The 22,856-nt window shown below is 62.0% G+C and overlaps 2 protein-coding genes across 2 annotated transcripts in view; one reads left to right on the top strand and one right to left on the bottom strand.

The window, feature by feature from the left end:
* The window catches only part of PPP1R37 (protein phosphatase 1 regulatory subunit 37), a 53,935-nt gene extending 46,204 nt beyond the window's left edge, over window positions 1-7,731 (top strand). The window contains exons 3-13 of the mRNA XM_023182403.3: window positions 1,038-1,083; window positions 1,334-1,434; window positions 2,125-2,244; window positions 2,834-2,984; window positions 3,094-3,249; window positions 4,282-4,394; window positions 5,301-5,442; window positions 5,542-5,708; window positions 5,809-6,499; window positions 6,838-6,928; window positions 7,019-7,731. Coding sequence (XP_023038171.1) covers window positions 1,038-1,083; window positions 1,334-1,434; window positions 2,125-2,244; window positions 2,834-2,984; window positions 3,094-3,249; window positions 4,282-4,394; window positions 5,301-5,442; window positions 5,542-5,708; window positions 5,809-6,499; window positions 6,838-6,920 — 1,770 coding nt within the window. The 3' untranslated portion in view covers window positions 6,921-6,928; window positions 7,019-7,731. The remainder of the gene's footprint in view (window positions 1-1,037; window positions 1,084-1,333; window positions 1,435-2,124; window positions 2,245-2,833; window positions 2,985-3,093; window positions 3,250-4,281; window positions 4,395-5,300; window positions 5,443-5,541; window positions 5,709-5,808; window positions 6,500-6,837; window positions 6,929-7,018) is intronic.
* A 2,096-nt stretch (window positions 7,732-9,827) lies between these two features.
* Window positions 9,828-22,840, bottom strand: NKPD1 (NTPase KAP family P-loop domain containing 1). The gene is made up of 5 exons (XM_023182405.3): window positions 20,686-22,840; window positions 20,091-20,245; window positions 18,706-19,143; window positions 15,854-15,985; window positions 9,828-13,874 (listed from the first exon to the last, which is right to left on the bottom strand). Exons 2-5 carry the CDS (start codon window positions 20,179-20,181, stop codon window positions 12,040-12,042), a joined length of 2,496 nt encoding a protein of 831 aa, XP_023038173.1. The 5' UTR covers window positions 20,182-20,245; window positions 20,686-22,840; the 3' UTR covers window positions 9,828-12,039.
* Between the last annotated feature and the right edge of the window lie 16 nt (window positions 22,841-22,856).

Genomic DNA, 22,856 nt, shown 5'->3' with positions numbered 1-22,856 from the left:
AGCCCCAGCCTCAAAAAAAAAAAAAAAAAAAAAAAAACATATATCCTCAGGTTAAACAAAAATTAAAATACTACAGATCTGAAAAACCAAATCCACCTCTTACCTCCTGCCCCAAGGCCCCCTCCTCGCGAACTCCCGTTGTTGGCCACTCAGCATTTCCTGGCCTTTTCTGTGCGTTGGTAAGGTGGCTATTGAGAGCTACCTGCTGGTTTTCCATTTCCACAGAGGTGGCTCTCCCACCCTGCCACTCCCCCAGCCCCCTCCCTCGGCACCTCTCCTGTGGGCCCCGGCCTGGCGCCTAGTCAGTGAAGCACCGCTGGTCCCGAGGGTTCCAGGGTTGCCTGTCCTCGGGCTGTTGACCCTCAGCTGTGCTGGAAGCAACCACGCTCCTTGTCCATCACTGTTCACTGGGGTTAGGGTAGGTTCTCTGGAACATTCCAGAAGAGGGGCTTGCCAGGTCCCAGGAAGGGTGGCTGCTCAGTGTGGCAGTTGAGAGGGTGGGTCCTTGGAGCCCGTCGGCCTGGTTCAGACCAGCCGTGCAGCATCCACACTACAGGTGATGTGTGTAAGCCCAGAGGGTGGGAGCTGGTGTCTGCAGGGCGGTGAGCTCTGACTGGGTGCTGGGCCCCAGGCCCTGCCTTCACCAAGAGGCCTCCTGTGCCCAGCCCTGCCAGCTTCCCAGGCTCATTTCCTGCCCCACAGCCTTTGCACAGACTCCCTCTGTCGGGACATCCCCCAGAGATGCTGGGCCCACTCCCTCGCTTGGTCCCACTGGGGCAGAGGCGCTTTGCCGAGGCCTGCCTGGCTGTAGGGCTCACTGGTCCTCAGTCGCGTGGGTGCAGAGTTCTCTAGCTATCTAAGGCCCTGTACCCCAGGTTCCAGCTGGTGGGTGGCGTCTGAGCCTCTGTTCAGTGCCTTCGCCCAAACCCCGCCCCGGAACCCTGCCTGGCCTCTGGCATAGCAGCCATTTGGGGCCTCGACTGCCCCCCTGTTCAAGTGTCGTTCTGCCTTAACCCCCGTCCACTCTGCTTTCTCAGGAATTCACAGACCTCGGGCACCGCCTCGACTGTCTGGACCTGAAAGGTGTGTGTCTGGCCAGGGACTGGGAGCCCTTGGGTCGTGGGCAGGTCGGGGGCTCCCTAGAGGTGAGTCTGAGGACCTGCCTGGGGTCAGCGGCTTCTGGAGCTGAGCTGAGCTGAGCCAGGGCAGGGGCTGGGCCTGGTGTGGGGTGGGAGGTCGGGGGCAGAGGGCCCTTCCAGCCTCCCTTGGCCATGTTCCCGCCATGTAGAGGTGTGCTGCCTCAGACATGCGCACGGCTGCTGACTCCCCCCAGGTGAGAAGCTTGACTACAAGACCTGCGAGGCCCTGGAAGAGGTCTTCAAGAGGCTGCAGTTCAAGGTCGTGGACCTGGAGCAGACAAACCTGGATGAAGATGTGAGCAGCCCTGCCACCGCCCACTCGGCTCCCTGAACTCCCGGGCCCCTTCGAGGTTTGGGTGGGGAGAGGACACTGCAGGAGGAGGGGGTCCCCTAGACAAAGGCTGAGGGGTGGCGCAAGGGCGGGACCTCTGGCAGGGCAAGAGAGAGACATCCAGTATGACCAGAGTGGATGCGGAGGGGGCGTTGGGGCCCCTATGGCCACCCTCATAAGCAAGCAGAGCCTTGGGGAGCTGGGCTGGGGGGCAGGCATGTGGCCCCCAGGAGCCCTTTCAGGAACCACGCTGGAGGGTCCAGCTCCTATGGGGTGGGCTTGGAAAGTATTCTGAGAGCGGCCTCCCATCAAGGCCCAAGGGCCCTCCCCTCCCCAGCCTTGGAAGTCCCCAGGCACCCCTGATGTCTGGATCCTGAGGCCCAGGCTCAGGAACACCAAGGCCTGTCCTGGTCACTCAGCACATCAGTCAAGGACTCTGGAGGGCAAGTGACAAAAAACAGACTGGCTACAGCAGAGAAGGAAAGGGTTTGTCCCCGTGGCCCATGGGGACCTGTCTGTGCTTGTCCTCCTCTCCCGTGAGGCTCTCTGCAGACCCTGGACCCCTCATCTCTCAGTGGGCCCAGTGTCAGGGCCCACGCCTCTCCCCCAGGGCAGCCCAGAGCTGAGGCTGAGCCCCCGAATCTCTACCTGCAGGGTGCCTCGGCCCTCTTCGACATGATCGAGTACTACGAGTCGGCCACCCACCTCAACATCTCCTTCAACAAGCACATAGGCACCCGGGGCTGGCAGGCGGCTGCCCACATGATGCGCAAGGTGGGCGCCTCTTGGCTTCCAGGAAGAGGCAGCTCAGGCTCCCGGCACGGGGAGGCACTTTCTCAGGGCACGGCCCGTAGGCTCTGACTGCATGAGCTCTTTAGTGTGGGCTGTTGTGGGGATGCTGGGCCTGGCCACAGGCCAGGAGAACAGGGCTGAGAGGTGTCCTGGCCCCCAGGCCCCCGGCCCCTTCTCTCCTTGCGAGGCATTTCGTGACCTCCACTTTCTCCCACCCGTAATGTCATTCCTCTGTAAAGTCATCCCCTTGGAGGTGGCCATGGTCGCCATTCCCACATCACTCCTGTGTGAAGGCTAGGTGCAGGGAGGGGTCGGGGCTATTTGGGAACCCCCCAGCCACACAGGAGTTGGGGATCTGGCTGCCACCAGCCCTGCCTCGCTCACCCACAAGACCCCAGACTGAGCCTTCCCTCCCCAGCCACAGTTTCCCCTATTGTAAAACCAGGTGACATAGCCAGACGACAGCTGTGGCTTCGTTGCTCGTTGAGATGTGGGGCTGCAGGTCTTGGGGCCAGGAGCGCTGGGGCAGGCCTGAGCCAGTGCCTCACCCCTGTCCCCTCGCCCCCTGTAGACGAGCTGCCTGCAGTACCTGGACGCCCGCAACACGCCCCTGCTGGACCACTCGGCGCCCTTTGTGGCCCGTGCCCTGCGCATCCGCAGCAGCCTGGCAGTGCTGCACCTGGAGAATGCCAGCCTGTCGGGGCGGCCCCTCATGCTGCTCGGTGAGCCCCAAGCCCAGGAGGGTGAGTGGGACGTGTGGCCTGCTGGGGGCAGGGGCCGTGTACCAGATCTGGGCAGGGCCTGCCCAGTCACCGTGCCCCCCGTCCCCAGCCACGGCCCTGAAGATGAACATGAACCTGCGGGAGCTGTACCTGGCGGACAACAAGCTCAATGGCCTGCAGGACTCGGCCCAGCTGGGTAACCTGCTCAAGTTCAACTGCTCCCTGCAGATCCTGGACCTCCGGAACAACCACGTGCTGGACTCGGGTGGGTGCAGTGGCCCACCCCACCCCACACCTGTCACCCAGCACCCACTCTGCCCGGCCCTGCGCTGGGTGGCCCTGTGCTGGGTGGTGCTGGGGACACAGATGTGGCCAAGACTAGATCCAGTGACAACCTAGACTGGGCAGGACTGGGCTGATGGAGCCCAGAGGCAGGGTCTGATCAGTCTGGGGGCCAGGGAGGGCTTCCTGGAGGAGGAGACACCTCAGCTGACAGCCGCAGGATGAGGCGAAGTGAATAACTACAATCTGAAAAGAAAGCAGTGTTGCTGCGATAACAGGATCAACTGGAGGCTGCTTTCAGGTGGTGGAGGAGGGAGGAGCACCGTGGGTCAGGGCCTCTGGGTTTCCATCTGGAGGCTGGGAGCAGAACCAGCCTTGTGAGAAGCCTGGGAAAGGGCCCAGACCGAGGGAGCCACGAGTGCAGTGGGAGGAGCTCTGGTGTTTGATGTTGGGGGGTTGAGCAGAGAATGGGGATCTGTCAAAGGAGGCATCCCTGTTGCATCCTGGAGGGGTCGGGGGAGGGTCGCTGTGTCCCCAGGTGGCAGGCCCAGACCCCACTCTGCTGAGCACCTGTCAAGGACCAAGGCTGTAGGCCTCTGGGCTCAGCCTGGAGGGAGACACAGGGCTCTGCCCTCAGGAGCTTGTGCTCCAGTCTAGAGATAAAGATAAGATGAGTGAAACCTCCAGCCCATCAGATGGTGGGATCTGCATTGGAGGGAGACAGTGCTGACTGTGGGGGGGGAGTGAGCCAGCTGCTAGGGGAGGTGGGCTGGAGGTGGTCACATATGAGCAAAGAACAGAAGCATCTGGGGGAGGCTGTCATCCGGGCACCCAGGCCCAGGGGTCACAGATGTGTGCCCAAGGGTGCCAGGCCGAGGCAGGGCTTCAGGGCAGGGCCTGGGCCTGTGGGACCTCCACAGAGGTCCTAAGCAGAAGGGGTTGCTCCTGCCCCGCAGCCCCCTCCCAGGGAAGCACCCGGGCCCCAGACGGGGCTCTGACTGCCGGCCTTCCCCAGGTCTGGCCTACATCTGTGAGGGCCTCAAGGAGCAGAGGAAGGGGCTGGTGACCCTGGTGCTGTGGAACAACCAGCTAACGCACACGGGCATGGCCTTCCTGGGCATGACACTGGTGAGTCAGGCTGGCAGGGGAGGGAGGCACCTCGGTCCCCGCTGCCACCTCCCACCCCAGCTCTCAGCACAGTTGCCTACAGCTGACGGCTCCTGTCCTGCCCATCCTGCAGGTTCAAGATTTAAATTCAGCACCCCCTGCTTCCTCATTCAACTTCTGTGCCTGTTTTCCCTGAGGAGCAGCCCTTCTTTATCTGTTTTTTTTTTTTTTTTTTTTTTGAGACTGAGTCTCATCCTGTCACCCAGGCTGGAGTGCACTGGCACCATCTAGGCTCACTGCAGCCACTTCAGCCTCCGCCTCCCGGGTTCAAGCGATTCTCCTGCCTCAGCCTCCCAAGTAGCTGGGACTACAGGTGCCCGCCACCACACCTAGCTAATTTTTGTATTTTTAGTAGAGATGGGGTTTCACCATGTTGGCCAGGCCGGTCTTGAAGTCCTGATCTCAAGTGATTCCCCCTACCTTGGCCTCCGAAAGCATTGGGATTATGAGTGTAAGTCACCGCGCCTGGGTTTCAGTTTCTACGCGGTGCTTAGAGCAAGCTACGCAGGTACAGAGACTCTCAGGGTGAGCACTCGCGTGTCCAAACCCTGGGTGAGAGTCGCCCGCCTTAGGGGCTTCAGGGCGCTCAAGGTCCAGGCCCTGGCCAGGGGCTCAGGCTGTGGGGGGTAGGGACTGACTGGGTGCCTGGGAGTGGACAGAGGACCTGGCATTTGGGAAGACTTCAGGCACAGAAGAGACTTCAGGCCAGGCCTGAGGCAGGGCAGGACGACGCCGGTGCTCAACGCGCAGGCGCGCCAAAGAAAAGGAACGCCCGACCCTGGCTCTCCACGGCTTTTCCTGACTTGGCGTCCTGGGCCCTCCTCCGCCATCACGGCTCCCTCCTCACCCTTACGCCCCTCCCTCCAGCCGCACACTCAGAGCCTGGAGACGCTGAACCTGGGCCACAACCCCATCGGGAACGAGGGTGTGCGGCACCTCAAGAACGGGCTCATCAGCAACCGCAGCGTGCTGCGCCTGGGGCTGGCCTCCACCAAGCTCACGTGTGAGGGTAGGGTACGGGGGCCGGGCCGGGGTGCGGGCTGCTGGGCTCAGCGGGGCGGCCAGCCGGGTGTGGGGCCCGTGGCCAGCCCCTGCGGTGCCCCCCCAGGCGCGGTGGCGGTGGCGGAGTTCATCGCTGAGAGCCCCCGCCTCCTGAGACTGGACCTTCGGGAGAACGAGATCAAGACAGGCGGGCTCATGGCACTGTCGTTGGCCCTCAAGGTGAACCACTCACTGCTGCGCCTGGACCTCGACCGTGAGCCCAAGAAGGAGGCGGTAAGCAGGGGACGGCCCTGCAGCCCTGGGGTGGGCGGGCGGGTGGAAGGCCGGGTGGTGGGGCCGGCCTGAGAGGCCTAGCCAGGCGCTCCCGCCACAGGTGAAGAGCTTCATCGAGACGCAGAAGGCGTTGTTGGCCGAGATCCAGAACGGCTGCAAGCGCAACTTGGTGCTGGCGCGGGAGCGGGAGGAGAAGGAGCAGCCGCCGCAGCTGTTGGCCTCCGTGCCTGAGACCACCGCCACCGAGCCCCAGCCCGACGACGAGCCCGCTGCGGGGGTGCAGAACGGGGCTCCCAGCCCCGCACCCAGCCCGGACTCAGACTCGGACTCGGACTCGGATGGGGAGGAGGAGGAGGAAGGGGAGAGGGATGAGACCCCCTGTCCTGCCCTGGTGCCCCCCACGGACTCCCTGGGCCCTGGGGACAGGAGTCCCCCAGGCAGCCCCTCCACACCCACTGAGCATCGAATTTCCGTGTCCAGCCCAGGCCGGGGCCACAAGGTGTTTGTGGTGACGCGGGTGGAGAGCCCACCCGAGAGGGCAGAGCCTCCTTTGTCCCCCCTCCCTCCTTCTCCCCCGCCCCCTCCCTCCCCACCCGCCTCACCTTCCCTACCACCCGCCGGGGCCGTTGTCACCGGGGACACAGGGTCCTCTGAGTCTCAGCAACCACCGGGGCCGCCTCAGTCAGGGCCATCGCTGCCCAACGGCCTGAAGCCCGAGTTCGCCCTGGCACTGCCCCCTGAGCCGCCCCCGGGGCCTGAGGTCAAGGGGGGCAGCTGCGGCCTGGAGCACGGTGAGAGGGGCCCTAGGGCAAGTGATGAGGGGCCCTGGGTGCTGTGTGTGACCTCAGGCAAGCCCCTGCCTGTTGTGGGCGTCAGTTTCCCCCTCTTTAAAAGGGTTCTCGCAGGGGCCAGCACAAGTGGGGCTTAGTTGTCATGTACACCGTGCTTCCCTTGGGTCCTGGGAGCTCTTCCTGGGGTGGGGCATGTAAGGTGTGTTGCCTTGAGCCTGACCATCTCAGCGGTCTCTGGGCCCTCTGCAGGCCCGGAGGGTCTGGCTGGGGACAGGTTGGGGACAGGTTGCATTTGCCCCACGCGCCTGACGGGGCTGCTGGCCCATCCTCCCACACAGAACTGAGCTGCTCCAAGAACGAGAAGGAGCTTGAGGAGCTGCTTCTGGAAGCCAGTCAGGAATCCGGGCAGGAGACACTGTGACACTTTAGGTGAGGCCAGGCCCGGGTCCCAGGGCACTGGGGAGGAGCTGAGAGAGCCCCTGGCTCTGACAGTCTCTCCCGCAATCTCTCCTCCCCAAGTTCCCTTTTTCCGGTCGGTCTGCGATGAGCTGAGGCCAGAGCTGTGAGAATCTGCTCACCTTCTCCCCAGCCTTCCTGAGGCCCAGGATGCCAGGGGTGGAGGCCATTCTGGGGCCCCCCTCCCCCCACAGCAACACTACAAGGGGTGCAGGAGCTACAGGGAGTGGCCCTCCCCGTGCGACTCAGGCACTTCTGTTTATGAGCCCACCACTGGAAGACTCTGGGGGTGAATGGGAGGAGGGGGAGCAGGAGCAGGAGGAGTTCTCCAAGGACATCAGGCACCTGTTCTGGAGGGGCCAGGCTTGCCCTGCGGAGGGCAGGGGTCCTGGGTGATGGTGGGATGGTCCCCTGTGGCCCTGGGCACAGGGCCGTGCAGGCAGCCTGGTGCCAGAGGAGCGGTGCGTGCTGGTGGTGGTTGATACGCGCAGAACAGCCCCAGACAGTGCAGGCCGGGCAGGGTGGGGGGATGGGAGCAGAGGATCAGAGCTTTCTTTCTCAAGTGCAATAAATCTATCAGGGAGCTGGGGCGGGAGCAGCCGGCACTCCGGGACCCTGCTGTCCAGGCCACTGGAGGCTGCGCCCTGAAAGGCACTACAGCCCGTTGGGGGTGGGTGGCATGGGTGTGGGTGAGGGTGGGCAGAGGGCTGGGGCTACTCCTGTCGGTGCAACTCTGTTCACACCTTTTCTAATAAACTGGGGCTGGGTTCACTTTGCCCGATGTCTGCTTCATGCGGATCCTGGGGGTGGTTGCTGGTGGGGGGAGCTGGGTGGAGGCCATCACAGCTCCTGGTTACAGAGCGTCTGCCAGGGCTCAGGAGGCTGGCCAGGCGTTACTGCATCTTCCCCCACAGTCCCGTCTTCTCTGTGTCCATGCTCCGGTGTCTCATACAGCCACCTCCCAGCCAGGCCAGTTTATACCCATCCTTTCTGCAGGGAGAGACGGGCCCCAGATACCTCCTGGCTTTAGGTCTAGGGTCTCAGGATGCTAGATCTGGAGTGGCTCTGCCCAGTCGCCCGTCGCTCAATGGGAGCAGATTCCAGCCTGTCCCCGGCAGCCCCGCGTGTCGTGCAGGTGGGAGTGTGCCCGGGGCCTGTTGGGCGGCTTGTTCCCCTTTGCCAGGAGGGGCCATGGTGGGCTGTTGCCCTTTTCCGAGAGGTCGGTTTTTCCCTTTAGGAAATGAGGGAGCAGGCCAGGCGTGGTGGCCCATACCTGTAATCCCAACACTTTGGGAGGCTGAGGTGGGAGGATCACTTGAACCCAGGAATTTGACACCAACCTGGGCAACATGGTGAAACCCCATCTCCATAGAAAATACAGAAATTAGCTGGGCGTGGTGGCGCATGCCTGTAGTCCCAGCTACTCGGGAAGCTGAGTCGGGAGGATCTCTTGAACCCAGGAGGTTGAGGCTGCAGTGAGGTTTGATTGCACTGCTGCATTTCAGCCTTAGCAACAGAATAAGATCCTGTCTCAAAAAAAAAGAAAAAGAAAATTAGAAAACGAGCATTTCTGGGCCACCCATCCCCTTTCTCGTGTGGGAGGCTGACATGGATGGAGGTGGTGTGGTGACATCACAAGAACCACAGTCACTGGCTGGAGTCCTGGTGTCACTCAGCTCCTGCGCACACCAAGGAGTCCGCTGCCCGCAGCCACCCTGGCCTCTGTGAGGAGCACCTTAGGAACCCACTGCTGGCTTGCTGTTTGGTCCCTTGCAGCTGTAAGTGTCCTCACTGCTCTCCAGGTCAGCCACGGCTAGGACTATATTTGGGCGAGGGAATTAGGGAAGCTACACAGAATGGCCGCCAGCAGCCCGCAGCACCCTTCCCGTCCCTGCACGGCCAGCCTGTCCCCAGCTCTGCTAATGTGCGATGTGGCCATGGGTGAGGGGAAGAAGGGCCCCCTCCTGGCCATCATGGATCCAGCCCGTCTGGGTGAGGCCAGAGTGTGTGAGGCATTTGCTTCAAGGTACTGAAGCCGTCCTTCGCCTGGTTCGGGTCAGCACAGTGCCCCAGAGATCTTCAGAGGCCCTTGGTCAATAGCCGTTGCTCATGGTCTCAGCCTCTGTGGAGGCAGCTGTGTTGGGGTCTCACCCAGCCTCTTGGCCATCTGCCTCCCCACCCCAGGTGAGGTCAGCTAGGGGAGGGACAGGGATCCTCTTCCCAGCCTATCTCTTGATTTGCTTTCACTAAATTGAGCTTGGAGTGAGGAACTGGGCCTTTCCTGGGGCTTGAATTGTGTCTCCCACAAAAAAAGATGTTTGAAGTCCTTACCTCCAGTACCCCAGAATGTGAGCTCACTTAGAAACAGGGTTTTTACAAAGGTAATCAAGTGAAAATGAAGACATTCGCGTGGGCCCTACTCCAGTCTGATCGGTGTCCTTATTAAAAGGGGCATTTGGGCACAGGGAGACTGCCACGTGAAGACAGAGGACGGGGTGATGGCTTTGCAAGCCAGGGAGTGTGGAGATGGCCAGCAATGTGCCAGGAGCAGGGAGCGGGCACAGAGGGCCCCCCTTCATCTGGAACTTGTCGCCTCCAGAAGCGGGAGATGATACCTTTGTCCTTCAAAGGCACGTGGTCTGTCGGACTGCGTTAGAGCAGCTCTAGAAACCGCAGCCATATCTCGACACCCCAGCCTGCCGCGCTCCTGATTTTCTGAGGGCTCCCAGATGGAGGGCTGGAAGCCGAGAGGATCCTCCCTGCCGTCTTGTCTTTCCCTTCCCTTCAGCCACCCAAGTGTCGCCCGAGCTCGTCACGTTTTGCTAGCCTTTGCTGAAGATGTAGGGGGTCTGTTTCATTCAAGATCTCAATGTCCTAACACAGGAGATGCTTATCGTTACACGTGGATGTTCAGAGTGGCAGGCAGCTCTTCACCAAGTTATTCCTGGATCCAGGCCCCTTTGAAGCTCTTAGAGCTCTTGCTCCCCAGGGCCTCATGGGTCTCAGATCAAGTGGGCAGATGGGGGAAGGGAGTGGAGAAGGGAAACCTGCTCCCTAACTCATTGCTGGGAAAGGCGCACACATCAGCCATGCTCCCGTTTTGTTGGTGACAACCGGTCCCGTGGCTTTACACAGGTGCAAGTTCTCAGAGCAGCTCCACATGAAGATACAGTGGCCAACAGTTTGGCCACAGCTTGGTACCACATAACAGAGGCTACAGCTTTTTTTTTTTTTTTTTTTTTTTCAGTCGGAGTCTCACTCTGCCACCTAGGCTGGAGTGCAGTGGCATCATCTCGGCTCACTCCAGCCACCGCCTCCCGGGTTCAAGTGATCCACCTTAGCCTCCTGAGTAGCTGGGATTACAGGTGTGCATCACCATGCCCAGCTAATTTTTTTTGTATTTTTATTAGAGATGGAGTTTCACCATGTTGGCCAGGCTGATGCAGCTTCTTACTCAGGCATGGGGGGGCTTCAGTCCTGCCCCCACCTCCAGCCAAGTCTACATGTTAGCATCTCTCACAGCACCCCACTGCTGGTAACAGGAGTGAAAATTTATTTTCAGCCTGGATTCCAGGTGGTAAGAAACAAAACCAACTGAAACTGGCTTAGGGGAGGCTAAAGGGATATACTGACCCCAACCACACATCTACAGAAACAGACTTAACGGTGTCACAGGCCCCATGCCTCTCCCTCTGAGGCCAACTCTCCCTGACTGCTAGGAAGCAGCTCCCAGGAGGTCCAGGTGTATCTACCAGCTTAGCCAGTCCAAGAATGGGAAACAGCACCTCTGCTTGCTCAACTCCAGGAACGATCCTGGAGGGCTATCACTGACCTGCATGCACCTGTGACAACTGCTGTGGCCAGAGGATTCTGGTGCTGCAGCCAGACCTGGATGCCATGCCCAGCCTTGGAGCTAAAGAACTGTGAGGTCAGTGACCCCAGTCCCATGGCCTGAGGGTGGGTGCCTTTGCGGAGCTCTCAGGTTCCTCAGGGACTGTCCCCTCTGCCAGCATCAGGGCCCTGGCTGAGAAGCCACACCCTCAGCCTCATCCCAGGGTGTGTTCAGTGTTGGCCCTTGCAGCCCCTGCTGGCACACACTTGGAACTGGGTCAGGCACCCCAGGGCCTGAGCGTGTGGCTGAACATTTGACCAATGAGGAATCAGGAACTGCCCAGTGGAGTGACAACCCACCCCAGCCCAGGGCTCTGTCCAGAGGAAAGGTGGGCAGCCCTAGTGCAACCCCTCCTGGCTGGCTGTGGCTTGGGTCCTGTATGTCCCCATCTCTGCCCAACTTCCCTGTCCTCATCAAAGGGCTGATGCAGTGACTTCAATGTCAGTGACTAACCAGTGGTCCTTGGGTGGCCCTGGAGCGACTCATAAGGCAGGTACCCTGTGGACAGTTATTTGTCTGGGGGAGGTTAGTGCCACCCACCCCAACTGGCTGAGATGCCAGCGAGGTCTAATTAACCCATTACGTTGAGAAGGGAGCCACCCTAGGGGTGGAGCAGCCTGCTGAGGTCACCGAGGTCACCCTCAGAAATGCCAGCTCCTGCCCTACTCACAGAGGGGCAGACTAGGGCATGGGGACGAGGACTGGGATTCCCTGAGGCCTGGGCACTCCATGTTGCCTGAGTCAACCCCGCCCATCCACCTGTCATCTCCCAGCTCTGCAGTCTCGCCCACCGCCCCCGCGGCCTTTCCTGCCACAGAGATGCCAGATGAGGAGGCCAGCATGGCGCAGAGGAGGAAGTGGGCTTGACAGGATGGGGCAGGCCCTGTGGCAGGACGGGGCAGGCCTGGTCCCTGGTCGGATCAGGATGCAGAGAGCAACTCGGGGCTCTCAACACCTCCATTTATTGCACGTATATCCTGAGTTTCTCATTGGTCCTTCTGTGCCTGCTCTCATGCTGCCACCGGCTCGCCGCCCCGCTCCTGGAGGCTATGTCCACGGCTCTGGCTCCGATTCACCTGGGGGTGTGGGCCTCACAGGGCTCATTGGGACCCTGGGTCCAGTCCAGCCCCCTATTCCCCCATCTGGGCAGACAGAGGAACCCTTGCCTCCTGCTGCCCGCCAAGTCCTCCATTCAAGGCCCACCTGGGCTGGACTGCCCTGGATGGAAGAGCGCGCAGGCCACCGGCCATAGCTTGCCCCTGTGGGCCAAGTTCCCAGCGTGGTGGCCTTCGCTGGCTTGCCCCGAGGCACGGCCCGGCGGAGGCGCCCCGGAGGCGCTGTTGGTCCGGTGGGCAGCGTGGGGGGCATCGCGGGCAGGGGACTTGGGCGGGCTGGGCGGCTTGAGGGCACTGACGGCTCGGATGAGACCCATGCGCCGGCGGATGGAGTGGTCCAGGTTGACCGTGCAGCGCAGCAGGCTCTGCGCCTCGGCCACGGTGAAGGGGAAGTCGGCGCCCAGGAAGCGCTCGAAGAGCTCAGGGTCGCCGTCCAGGTCGAGTACGTTCTGCAACGCCTTGGTCATAGTGTGCAGCTCGCGGCTGTTGTCGCGGAACACGTCCCAGAGGCGAGCGCGGCCCTCGGGCGCGCCCCCCGTCTGCTGCCGGTCCTCCAGGCACTGCAGCGCCCAGCTCAGGCGGCACGGCCACTGGTTGGCGAGCACCACCCACGCCACCGCCTGGCGCGGCGTGGGGCCCCCGAAGTCCCCCTGCTGCTGCTGCTGCAGCAGGCGCACGGTGATAGGCACGGTGTTGACGATGCGCCGCATGGACACCACGTTGTCGGGCACGTACTCGTAGAGGCAGTCGTGTTCGTTGTGAAGGCAAAAGAGCGCCTCCTGGATGCGCTGCGCAGCCTCGGCGTCAATGCGGCCCTGCCCGCGCTCCGCCCCCGCCTGCGTCTGCACCGCCAGCAGCTGCGCGCTCTCGCCCCTGGCGTCCCCCGGCAGCAATGGCTTGCGCGTGATGTCGCGGCACAACAGGTCGTCGCGGCTCTGCACCGCATCCTGCAGGAACTGCAGCTTGGTGCGGCGGCCCATGATGGGCACAGAGAAGGGCAGCGTGACGGTGCGGTTGAGGAAGAGGTAGCCGTTGTCGGCCGTGCCCTTCATGTTGCCGGCGCTCTCCAGGCACGCGGCCAGGATGCTGGGGTCCACGACCAGGATGAAGATGAAGGGCGCGTGGCTGTCGGACAGCAGCGTGTTGATGGCGTTGAGCAGGCCCACCACACGATCCGGGTAGCACGTGTCCAGCCCGGTGACCTCCAGCACCACGCGCAGCCGGCACCGCTGGTAGATCTCCAGGAAGCACAGGAAGTCGGTGAGCAGCTCCACCTCCTTCTTCACCTCGCACATGAAGCCCAGCTGGCTGCCGAACTTTTCGCGCGACACCAGCCGCTCGATCTTCTTGCGCTGGCTTACGAACAGGTGCTTGCCCACCGAGTACACGGCCATGAGCAGCCCCGAGCCCGACAGTGTGGTGGCCGCGCCGCCGAACGCCTTGAGCAGGCTGCCGTTCGGGCTGCCGTGGCCCAGTGCGTGGCCGCCCAGCGACAGGTAAAGCAGCCCCACGCCCAGGCCCAGCGCCGCCAGCAGCGCCAGCAGCCCCAGGCACACGCGGCGCCGGCAGTGCCACTCGCTCTGGCAGCAGTCCTGCCTGGTGGCCGGCTTGTTGCCCAGCACCGAGTACACGCTAAAGGGCAGCGCGCCGTAGTGGTGGCGGATGCCCTCGCACAACGTGGTCACCAGGCCGGCCCACAGCTTGTCGGTGCCCTCGTACTGCCAGGCGCTGAAGCGGATGAAAAGAAACTGCACGTTCCTGCGCCGCAGGTGCACCTGGGTGATGATGGGCTGCAGGAACACCAGGTACCATAGCAGCTGCGGGACGCCCCAGCCGCTCACGGCGCGCGGCCGCCACTGCACGTGCTGCAGCTCCTCCCTCTCGCGCTGCGCCGCCTCCTGCTGCATCAGCGCTGCGGGAAGGGAGCCCGGGAGCCGCGTGAGCCGCACACCCGCCGGGGTGGGCGGGGTCTAGTACGGGCGGGGCGGAGCGCTCCTGGAGAGGCGAGGGGCGCCCAGCAGAGGCGAGGGACTGGAAGGGAGCCGCGGCCTCTCCTTAAAGAGTTGGAAGCCGGTGCAGAAGCGCGGGAGTGGAGAGGCCTGGAGCCGGGCTTGGACCGGAAGGGGTCTGTAGGCCAGGCTGGGGGTCGGGATAGTTAGAGGTAGAGCCGGCAGAGGAGAGATGATGGGAGGCGGCAAAAAGAGATAGGAGGAAGAGCCCGGGCTGGGTAAGGGGCTGGAGGTGGGTCGAGGGTGTAGAGGGCACTGGGAAGGTTCTGAGAGTGGACCAGGGGAGAGGTGGTCGGTGTAAGAGATGGATGAATGAGATGCTGAGGACGAGCTATGCGAGGCAGCAGGATACAGCCTTGGTATTACCTTCCAGACTTACTGCTCCTCATGCAAGAAGCCCTCCCTGATCCCAGGCTGGGTTGGAGGCCCTCAGCCATTCCCACTCTGGGTCATCACTATCTGAAAACAAGTCTCTCTCCCCTGCTGGACTGTGAGCAAGAAGGGCAGGGTCCTGCCTGTCTTGGTTACCACTGTGTCCCCTGGGCACCAGAAGGTGCTTGGGGAATGCCTGAACAATGCATCATGAGAAATCTGAGGTCACGGAGTGAATGAGCGGGAGTGTCTGCGGCCCCCAGCAGGAGTAGGGACTCTCTGTTCCTTATATCCTCATCTTTTCTCCTCCCAGGACCCTGTGACAACACGGGGCAGGACAGTGAGTGCTCAGTGGATAGTCAGTATAGGAACAAAAGGCTGTTGGGCCTGCACCAGGGCTGGGCACACGGAGGAGGAACATCAGTCCCAGCCCCTCTCGCCGCACATGGGGCTGAGGTCTGAGCTCCAGCAGGGCTTGATCCAGATCAAAGCTGCTGGGAGGCCGGGCGTGGTGACTCACACCTGTGATCTCAGCACTTTTTGGGAGGCCAAGGTGGGCAGATCACACGAGGTCAGGAGTTCAAGACCAGCATGGCCAATATGGCGAAACCCCATCGCTACTAAAAATACAAAAATTAGCCAGGCTTGGTGGCGGGCACCTGTAGTCCCAGCTACTTGGGAGGCTGAAGCAGGAGAATCGCTTGAACCCTGGAGGTGGAGGCTGCATTGAGCCAAGATTGTGCCACTGCACTCCAGCCTGGGAGACAGAGTAAGACGTGTAATCCCAGCACTTTGGGAGGCTGAGATGGGTGGATCACGAGGCCAAGAGATCGAGACCATCTGGCCAACGTGGTAAAACCCTGTCTCTACTAAAAATACAAAAAATTAGCCAGGCGTGGTGGTGTGTGCCTGTAATCCCAGCTACTTGAGAGGCTGAGGCAGGAAAGTCGCTTGAACCCGGGAGGTGGAGGTTGCGGTGAGCCAAGATCGCACCATTGTACTCCAGCCTGGCGACAGCAAGATGCTGTCTCAAAAAAAAAAAAAAAAAAAAAAAAGCTGCTGGGGAATCTGGCGGGTTCCACTTCATGTCTTCAATTATCATCTATATGTCAGGTGCCTTGTGACCACCAATCCCTAAGAGGTGGGTGTGGGTAGCACAGAGCTCAGTAGGGGCTTGGCAGGAGCCTGCAGCCTCAATAAAGAGCCTGGGCTTTCTGCCTTGGGTACTGGGGAGCATGGAAGGCACCAAGCACGGGGAGGACAGGGCCAGATCTGTCCTTCAGAAAGTCCTTGGAGTGGATTTAGTGGCGGAAGCAGGGAAGGGTACGACTTTGGGTCAGGCAGGAGGCCAGAGAAGCAGAGCCCAGGGTAGAGGTGTGGGCTTGGGGAGGGCCTGGACTGGGGCAGGCTGACTGCAGGAGGTGGGGGATCTGCGGGAAGCCTGGAGCTGGGTGGGGACCAGAGGCCCTGTTTCTCATCCTCCCCGCAACATACACACACAGCTCCTCACCCGTGATCTTGTCCAGCATCATGTGCAGGCGGCAGCCGAAAGGGGCGTAGAAACCCACAGTCACAGGGACCGGCACGTGGCAGAGTGTCTTGGCCAGGCAGCTGCAGTAGACATCATCCTCTGTCAGGATGTCTGGTGGTTGGGGGTGGGGACACTGAGTCAGGGCTGCTGGCCAGGCACCACCCTCCTCCCATCTGCCCTCCATGGCCCCCGCTGTCAGCCCCTCCCTGGCACCCTGTGCCAAGGGGACTCAGCTCAAACCCTACAGCGGAGGTTTCCGTGGCCATCAGTGGCCCCCACCTCCAGCGCGAGCTGTGCCCCTTTGGGTCCCACGAGGCTGGGAGGCTGGAATCCCCCCAGCCACACACCAGAGGCTGAGGCTGCGGGAAGTCAGCTTTCCTGGCCCCAGGTCACCAGGCTTGCTTGGTCACTAAGCCCGTGATTCCCCCGGGAAAATCCCAAAGGCTTCTTTGGGATATGAGGCCCTCGGATGCTAAGACACCACTTTCCAACATCAGCAGGACTCCAGGCCACTCCTGCCTGTTCTGCTGGGCCAGCCAGAGCATGGAGAGGCCCTGGACCGCAGGCTCCTCCCACCTTCCTGTCCATCATGCCAGCAAGTCCCTAATCCCACCTGAGCCCAGGCTTGGGAGAGAGATGACCAGACTGGAGCTCCAGTCCCGGCCCCACCACTTTTCTCTGCAGACCCCAGGGAGAGGCTCAGTTCCCTCTGAAGAGTGGGGTAGCGGAGACACCGGGGAGCAGGAATGCCAAAGGGTCTGGCCGGCGCTGGGCCCTTGGTCAGTGTCATGGTCTCCAGTGGCCATTTATGGCCCTGGCCACCAGGCACTGGCACGACAGCGTCCACTCTGCAGAGGACACCCTGTCCCCCACTGAGGGTTGCTTCTCAGACCTGGAAATGGCTATCAAAAAGGCAGGGTTCAGTCTTGCGGGGGCACATGGGGCCAGCCTTGTGGTGCACAGTGCGGGTAACACAGCCGCTTTCAGAGAGGCCTGATGGGCTGCAGGAAATGGGCCACGCCTAGCGGCAAAGCCAGGAGGCCAGGAAGCAGACTCAGGAGTAGGTCTACTGAGGTGTGGGCCAGGTGGGTCTAATTCCAGCTCTGCCAGATCACTGGGTGGCTCCACCTCACCCACCCTCTATTTCCCTGTGTGTGAAATAGACATCATAGCCCCGAGGCTCTGGTGACAGGGCTGTGCCCAACCTAGAGTCCTGCTGAGTCCCTGTTGCTCTACTTTCAATCCAGACCTAGAAACCCAGCCATGTCCCCACCTCTGCTGCCACCACCCTGGCCAGGCCGCCAGCACCTCTCGCCTGGATTCTTGCAATCTCCTGCTTCCTGGGCCACCTGCTTCCGCCCTCCTCCCACAGCCCACTCTCCTGGAGATCCTGTCAGCTCATGTCCATCCTCAGCTCCAAAGCCTCCTGTGGCTCCTGCCTCCTTCAGGGCAAAAGCTGAAGTGCTGGCTTCTTGCTGGCTCAGGAACACGCCTCCCCAGGGCCTCTGCTCTAACACTGCCTTAATGGGGCCCAGCCTGACGACCCTATTTAATCTGGAAACCCTGACATCCCCCATCTCCTCTCCCTGCTTTATTTTTCCCTAGTGTGGTTGTTACCGAGTGGCATACTTTTAGAGGCAAGGTCTTGCTCTGTCACCCAGGCTGGAAGTGCGGTGGCACACTTATAGGTCACTGCAGCCTCGAACTCTGGGGCTCAAGGGATCCTCCTGCTTCAGCCTCCCATATGGCTGGGACCACAAGCATGAACCACCATGCTGGGCTAATTTTTATTTTACCTTTTGTAGATACAGGGCCTAACTACGCTGCCCAGGCTGGTCTGGAACTCCTGGCCTCAAGCGATCCTCCTGCCTCAGCCTTCCAAACTACTTGGATTACAGACATGAGCCAGTGCGCTCAGCCACACCCCCTTTTTTTTTTTTTTTGAGACAGAGTCTCACTCTTGTTGTCCAGGCTGGAGTGCAGTGGTGTGATCTCGGCTCATTGCAACCTCTACCTCCCAGGTTCAAGTGATTCTCATGCCTCAGCCTCCTGAGTAACTGGGATTATAGGTGTCAGCCACCACGCCTGGCTAATTTTTGTACTTTTAGTAGAGATGGGGTTGCACCGTGTTGGCCAGGCTGGTCTCAAACCCCTGACCTCAAGTGATCCACCAGCTTCAGCCTCCCAAAGTGCTGGGATTACAGGCGTGGGCCACTGCACCCGGCCTCCCAGCCACACTTTTAAATTTCCTTGTTTCCTGTACCTGCCCCCGGCTGCAATACATGAAGATAGAAATGTCTGTTGGTCCTGCTCCCCACTGTGCCCCCAGAACAGGGCCTGGCACACTCATGGAGTGAATGAGGGAGGGAGGGAGCAAGCAAGTGGGTCCTCCCATTGCTGACCTTTGCTCTCCGTTCCCCAGGCCACTCCCTAGCTCTGTCTCCCCCATGCCAGAGCCGGCCAACAACTCAGGGTTCACCATTCTGCCCCATGTGCCCCGTAGCCTGCTGGGCCAGAGGAAGGGGCTGAGAAGAGACCAGAGCCCAGCCAGGGTGTTGGCAGAGGGAAAGGGGGAAGGAGAGGGAGGACCTCCCTGCCTGGCCCAGGATGGCGGCACGGGGCAGGCCTGGCCTGGAAGCCTTGGACCCCAACAGGTGAAGCAGAGGCAGCCAGCCTGAGCCCCGGTGCCAGGGACGCACCCCTCCTGGATAGGGACCGGGGTGTGGATGAAGAGGTCAGGCGCAAGATGCTAGGCAGGGAGCAAAGAGAGGAGGCGGGAAGTGAGGCGGCAGGAGCGAGGACAGAGGCCCCGAGAAGGCCAGGGTGAGCACCGGGGCTGTAGGTGGTGAAGGAGCCACAGGCCGCTGGGGCGGGCAGAGGCCGGGCATCAGTGGGTTCGCTGGGCTCCAGGAAGATGCTGGCCACGGAGGATAGGGCTGGGCCACTGCTGGCCATGGCCAGCGCCGTGGTGGGTAAGGGGGGCGCCTGAAGGGCGCCGGCTGGTTCCCTGGGGACAGTGGAGGTTGCAGGCACCCCTTTCTGGGCTTCGTGAATGGGACAGAGCCGCTGCCGACGGGGGCTGGGAGGTGGGGGCTGGGGCTGGGGCTGCCGCTGCTGCTGCAGGACGGAGGGCGGGAGGCCCCGGCGCCAGCCTCTGCCACCCACTCGGTGGCTGTGGTAGGCCAGCTGCCAGTGTGACTGGGGGGAAGGTCGACAGGGCCTGTGGGCTCGGAGGGCTGCTGAGTCCTGGCGCCACTGATGACAGCATCCTGGAAGGAAGGAAGTGGGGGTGACTGGGCCTGTGTCCCCAACCTCCCGGGGGCACCGGCACAAGCCAGATCAAGTCTTCAGGTAGAATCTGGGGGCCGGAGTATTCTTGGGAGCCCCAGAAACCCCTCAAAAAGTCAGATTGTACGCGGGGGAGGTATAGGCAGGGGAGGGACCCGGGGTCTGTGCTGTCCCACAGCAGGGGAGCGGGGAAGGTGCAGGGCTTGGACCTCAGCTGGGGTCAGAGAGAGGACGCCTGAGGCTGCGGCTTCAGTGGAGGCTGGTGCGGGCCACAGCAGATTCCTGGATTCCTGGGGGGTGCCCTGAGTGCAGGGGTCAGGGAAACTGAGAGGATCCATTGGGAGCTGGCCCAGGGAGGCCGGAGTGATGGGTGGTTGTGTGGGGAGGGGTAGGCCAGGGATTTGGATGGGGGGGGTGGACCTTGTCCCCAGCTCGGGCCAGGGTGGCAGGAAGGGTGGTGACCTGGGAAGCTCCGGCCCTCACCCCAGCCCTGAGGAGGCTGAATCAGCCCCAGTGGGAGGGCAGTGCCCCCTCCCCCCACTAAACAAGAGCACCCGTGGTCGCCACCAGAAACTGGACCCAGCCCCATTCAGACATGTTCAGTGTGCAGGGCTCCCTCTCCTACCCCTTACTCCCAGCACACTGCTCCCCTCCAGGCTGGGGGCCGTCCACACAGGCCTGGGGGTTTAGGAGAGGGGAAAGGGCAGCCAGGTGGCCCCGGCTTCCATCTCCAGCCCAGGCTCCTATCTTCAGGACCCCCGGCCCTGTGGTCCTAGTCCTGGGTCCTGGCCCTGCTGCTATGCAGATGCCTCTTGGGGGAGTGCAGGTGGCTTTTCTCTCCTGGGGACGCAGCTCCCCTTCCTTCATTCACTCCGGCTCCCTCACAGGCCTCTGCCGGCCATCGCCCACCCCCAAACTGAACCCGTACCTTTTTGTTGCCCCAACTCTGGGTCCCAGAAGTAGTGCCCGTTGGGGCTCTGGGCATCCTTGGCAAAGTGGATTTTGTAATGCTTGTGCATGGCAGCCGGGCAGCTGGGGGCCTCTTCCTGGGGCAGGAGGGGGCGCACAGGCTCAGCGTAGCCTCTGGGTCATGAACAGCAGAGAGCTGAGGTCAGGGGCCCTGCCCTGCCCAAGAACTTGGACAGGGGAGAGGCCAAGTCCCAGATACTGGCTTCCTAAGTCACTTGGGAGGAGGGGGCAGAGGTGGCCTTCAGGGTACAGTGAGGGGCAGGATGAAGAGGGCTGGCCAGAGGAGGGAACAGAGAACCGCTGGGGGTGGCTAGGGGCTAATTTGAGGTTGCGTGTCGGGAAGCCTCTGGGAGTTTCCAAGAGGCTAGGACACTGGGGAATGCTGAGCAGATGTGGGCTGGGGAAACAGGGGGTCCGGTGTGGTGGCTGAGTGACACAAGGAGTCATTAAGGTGTGGGGTGCTGTGGGAGGCTGGCATGCTTTGGAAGGACATGGAGCTAGTGAGGTGAGCTGCGGAGCAGCTGAGAAGCAGAGTGAAAGTCAGAGCTGGGTACCTGTGGGGACTGAATGATACGATGGAGGGGGAATTGTGAGGGAGCAATGAAATCACGGTGGTCCAATTTGGGGAGAGGCTCAGCAAACTCGGGCAAGATGAGTGTACCGCGTTTCAAACGTGAAGAGCCGAAAGCAGGACGGGGAAGGATGCTGTGTGGGGAACAGGGATGGGGAAAGGCTGAGGGGCAGAGGAAACTGGGGTGCTGACAGTTGGGAGCCTGTCCACCACTCCCCACCCCCAGTCCCGGGTCCACTCGTACCTGACGGCGGCCTCACGACCCCAGCTGCCTGCCCCGCGAGCTGCTGCTGCGCCAGCCCGAACTGTCAGCACAGGCCCATCCTGATGGAGGCCCCAGCCCAGCACCCGCCCGACCGGTTTGCCTGCCTGTCCCCGCCCCTTCCCCAGCGCCTGCCTGTCCCGGTGCTCTCTGCTCTTGAGGACTGGACTCAGTCTTGTGTCCCCGTCCCTGGTAAGGAACCTCCGGAGATGCATCCCACAGCGCTGCCTAAGTCTCCTCAAGGCAGCCACGGGCCCAGGCACTTCTGCTGGTGGTGGTGGGGGGGGACAAGAAGCTGGGATGCCAGCTCCTCCGTGGCCCAGCTATGTGACCTCGGGCAGGTGACTTCACTCTCCGAGCCTCGGCTTCCTCATTGCTGAGTGGGCACCTGTCTCTCATGGTTGCCGCGAGGGAGGCACGGGGTAGGAGTCCCCTCAGTCCAGCACCTGGCGCGCCTGACCCGGGGCTGTGCTGACCCATTTACCTGGTGCTGCTCTAAATGGACGTCCATAGGACAAAGGCAACAGCACACACATCAAGGCTGGCGGCACCCCAGCTCCATCTTCCTCTCCACCACCCAGGGCGCCAGGCATGATGCCCGCTTCACAGAGGAGGACACCGAGGCCCAGAGAAGCGAAGTCCTCTGCCCCGGGGCAACCGAGGCAGAGCAGGGATTTGAAAGCAGACAGCGATTGCTACTCCCAGGCTTGCCAAGGCTCTGTCTCCTGCCTTCGAGGGCCAGCACTCAGTGGCTGTCTCCCCACAGATGCCCTCTGAGGGATGAAGGCTGGGGAGAGGCTGGGCAGGAGACGCCCTGGAGGCCCCTCGGCCCTCTGGGGCCCTGGCTCCCTGTGGCTGCTGGCGTGACGGGGTCAACAGTTGCTTCCCTGACAGACGGGGTGCTCTGATGGGGATGGGGGAGGCAGCCCCAGAACAGTGCCCAGGACAAGATAAAGGGAACCCACCCGGCCCTGGGTTCTGCCCAGGTGACCAAACACTGCTCTCCACGGCCAGAGCCAGGGCCCTTCCTGCTGCCTGGGACCCGCTCTGTCTCCTCCCCGACCCTTCAAGCCGGTTGCCCTGGGAAGGTTCCTCCCTGGCCCATCAGGGAGGCGGGGCTGCCATCTGAGCGCGGGCATGTCTGCAGTGGACCTCCATGCCAACCCCCCACACCCCTGGCTGGAACATGAAGCGTGGCTCAACGTAAACGAGACATCTCCGCAGAATGAGGTTGCTCCGGGCTGGGAGCATAGCAGCCAGGAGGCTGCTGGACACTAGGGGGAGCAGGTGTTTGGGGAGTGGGCCAGGCAGGGGCAGCACTGCAGAGGCAGACACAGGACAGAGCTACACTCAGCCAGGTGGGCTGGGAAGAGGTGACCCAGGCAGTGACTGATGGAGTGACTGGACCCCACTTTACAGGGGAGTTTCTTTAGCAAGGGACCCCTTTCTCATCCCATTTGGGTCTCAACCCCCAGCCTCGGTTGGAAGCTGTGAGGCTGGGGCACTTACCTACATCAGGCAGCGGGTGGCGAAGCCCAGGAGTCCCCAGATGCTACAGAGGTGAGCAGGGTGGAAGGGGGCAGCATAAGGGCCACTCTGCCCATGGACAGGCAGCAGGAGTGCGTAGGGGCCACGTGTGTCCACGGGGGTGTCTGGCCTCCCCCTACCATGCATCCCCAGCCCTGGCAGCCCCAGCCTGCCCCAGCCTACACTCCAGGCATTCCCAGCCCTGCTCCCCAGGAGGACACTCCATTGCGTGCAGATCGCCGGGCAGAGGGCAGCCCTAGACTTGTTGACTCGGCAGAGATGCCAGCAAGGCCGCCCATGCCGGGGGCCAGCATCCCTCTGCCAGGAGCACGGGGAGGGAGGGAGCAGAGGGGGACCTGGCAGGG

The sequence above is a fragment of the Piliocolobus tephrosceles genome, chromosome 21 (assembly GCF_002776525.5).
Source record: "Piliocolobus tephrosceles isolate RC106 chromosome 21, ASM277652v3, whole genome shotgun sequence".
Lineage (NCBI taxonomy): Eukaryota > Metazoa > Chordata > Mammalia > Primates > Cercopithecidae > Piliocolobus > Piliocolobus tephrosceles.
The sequence above is the reverse complement of the archived record's forward strand: the minus strand, read 5'-3'. Positions and strand labels throughout refer to the sequence as shown.

Bases quoted from the DNA above. Each gene is read 5' to 3' on its own strand.
- NKPD1 (XM_023182405.3), bottom strand. From the start codon at position 20,181: ATGCACAAGCATTACAAAATCCACTTTGCCAAGGATGCCCAGAGCCCC. The intron at 19,144-20,090 runs GTACGGGTTCAG...CCTTCCTTCCAG, and splicing joins AGAGTTGGGGCAACAAAAAG to GATGCTGTCATCAGTGGCGC. The intron at 13,875-15,853 runs GTGAGGAGCTGT...CCCTTCCCGCAG, and splicing joins GATGCTGGACAAGATCACGG to CGCTGATGCAGCAGGAGGCG.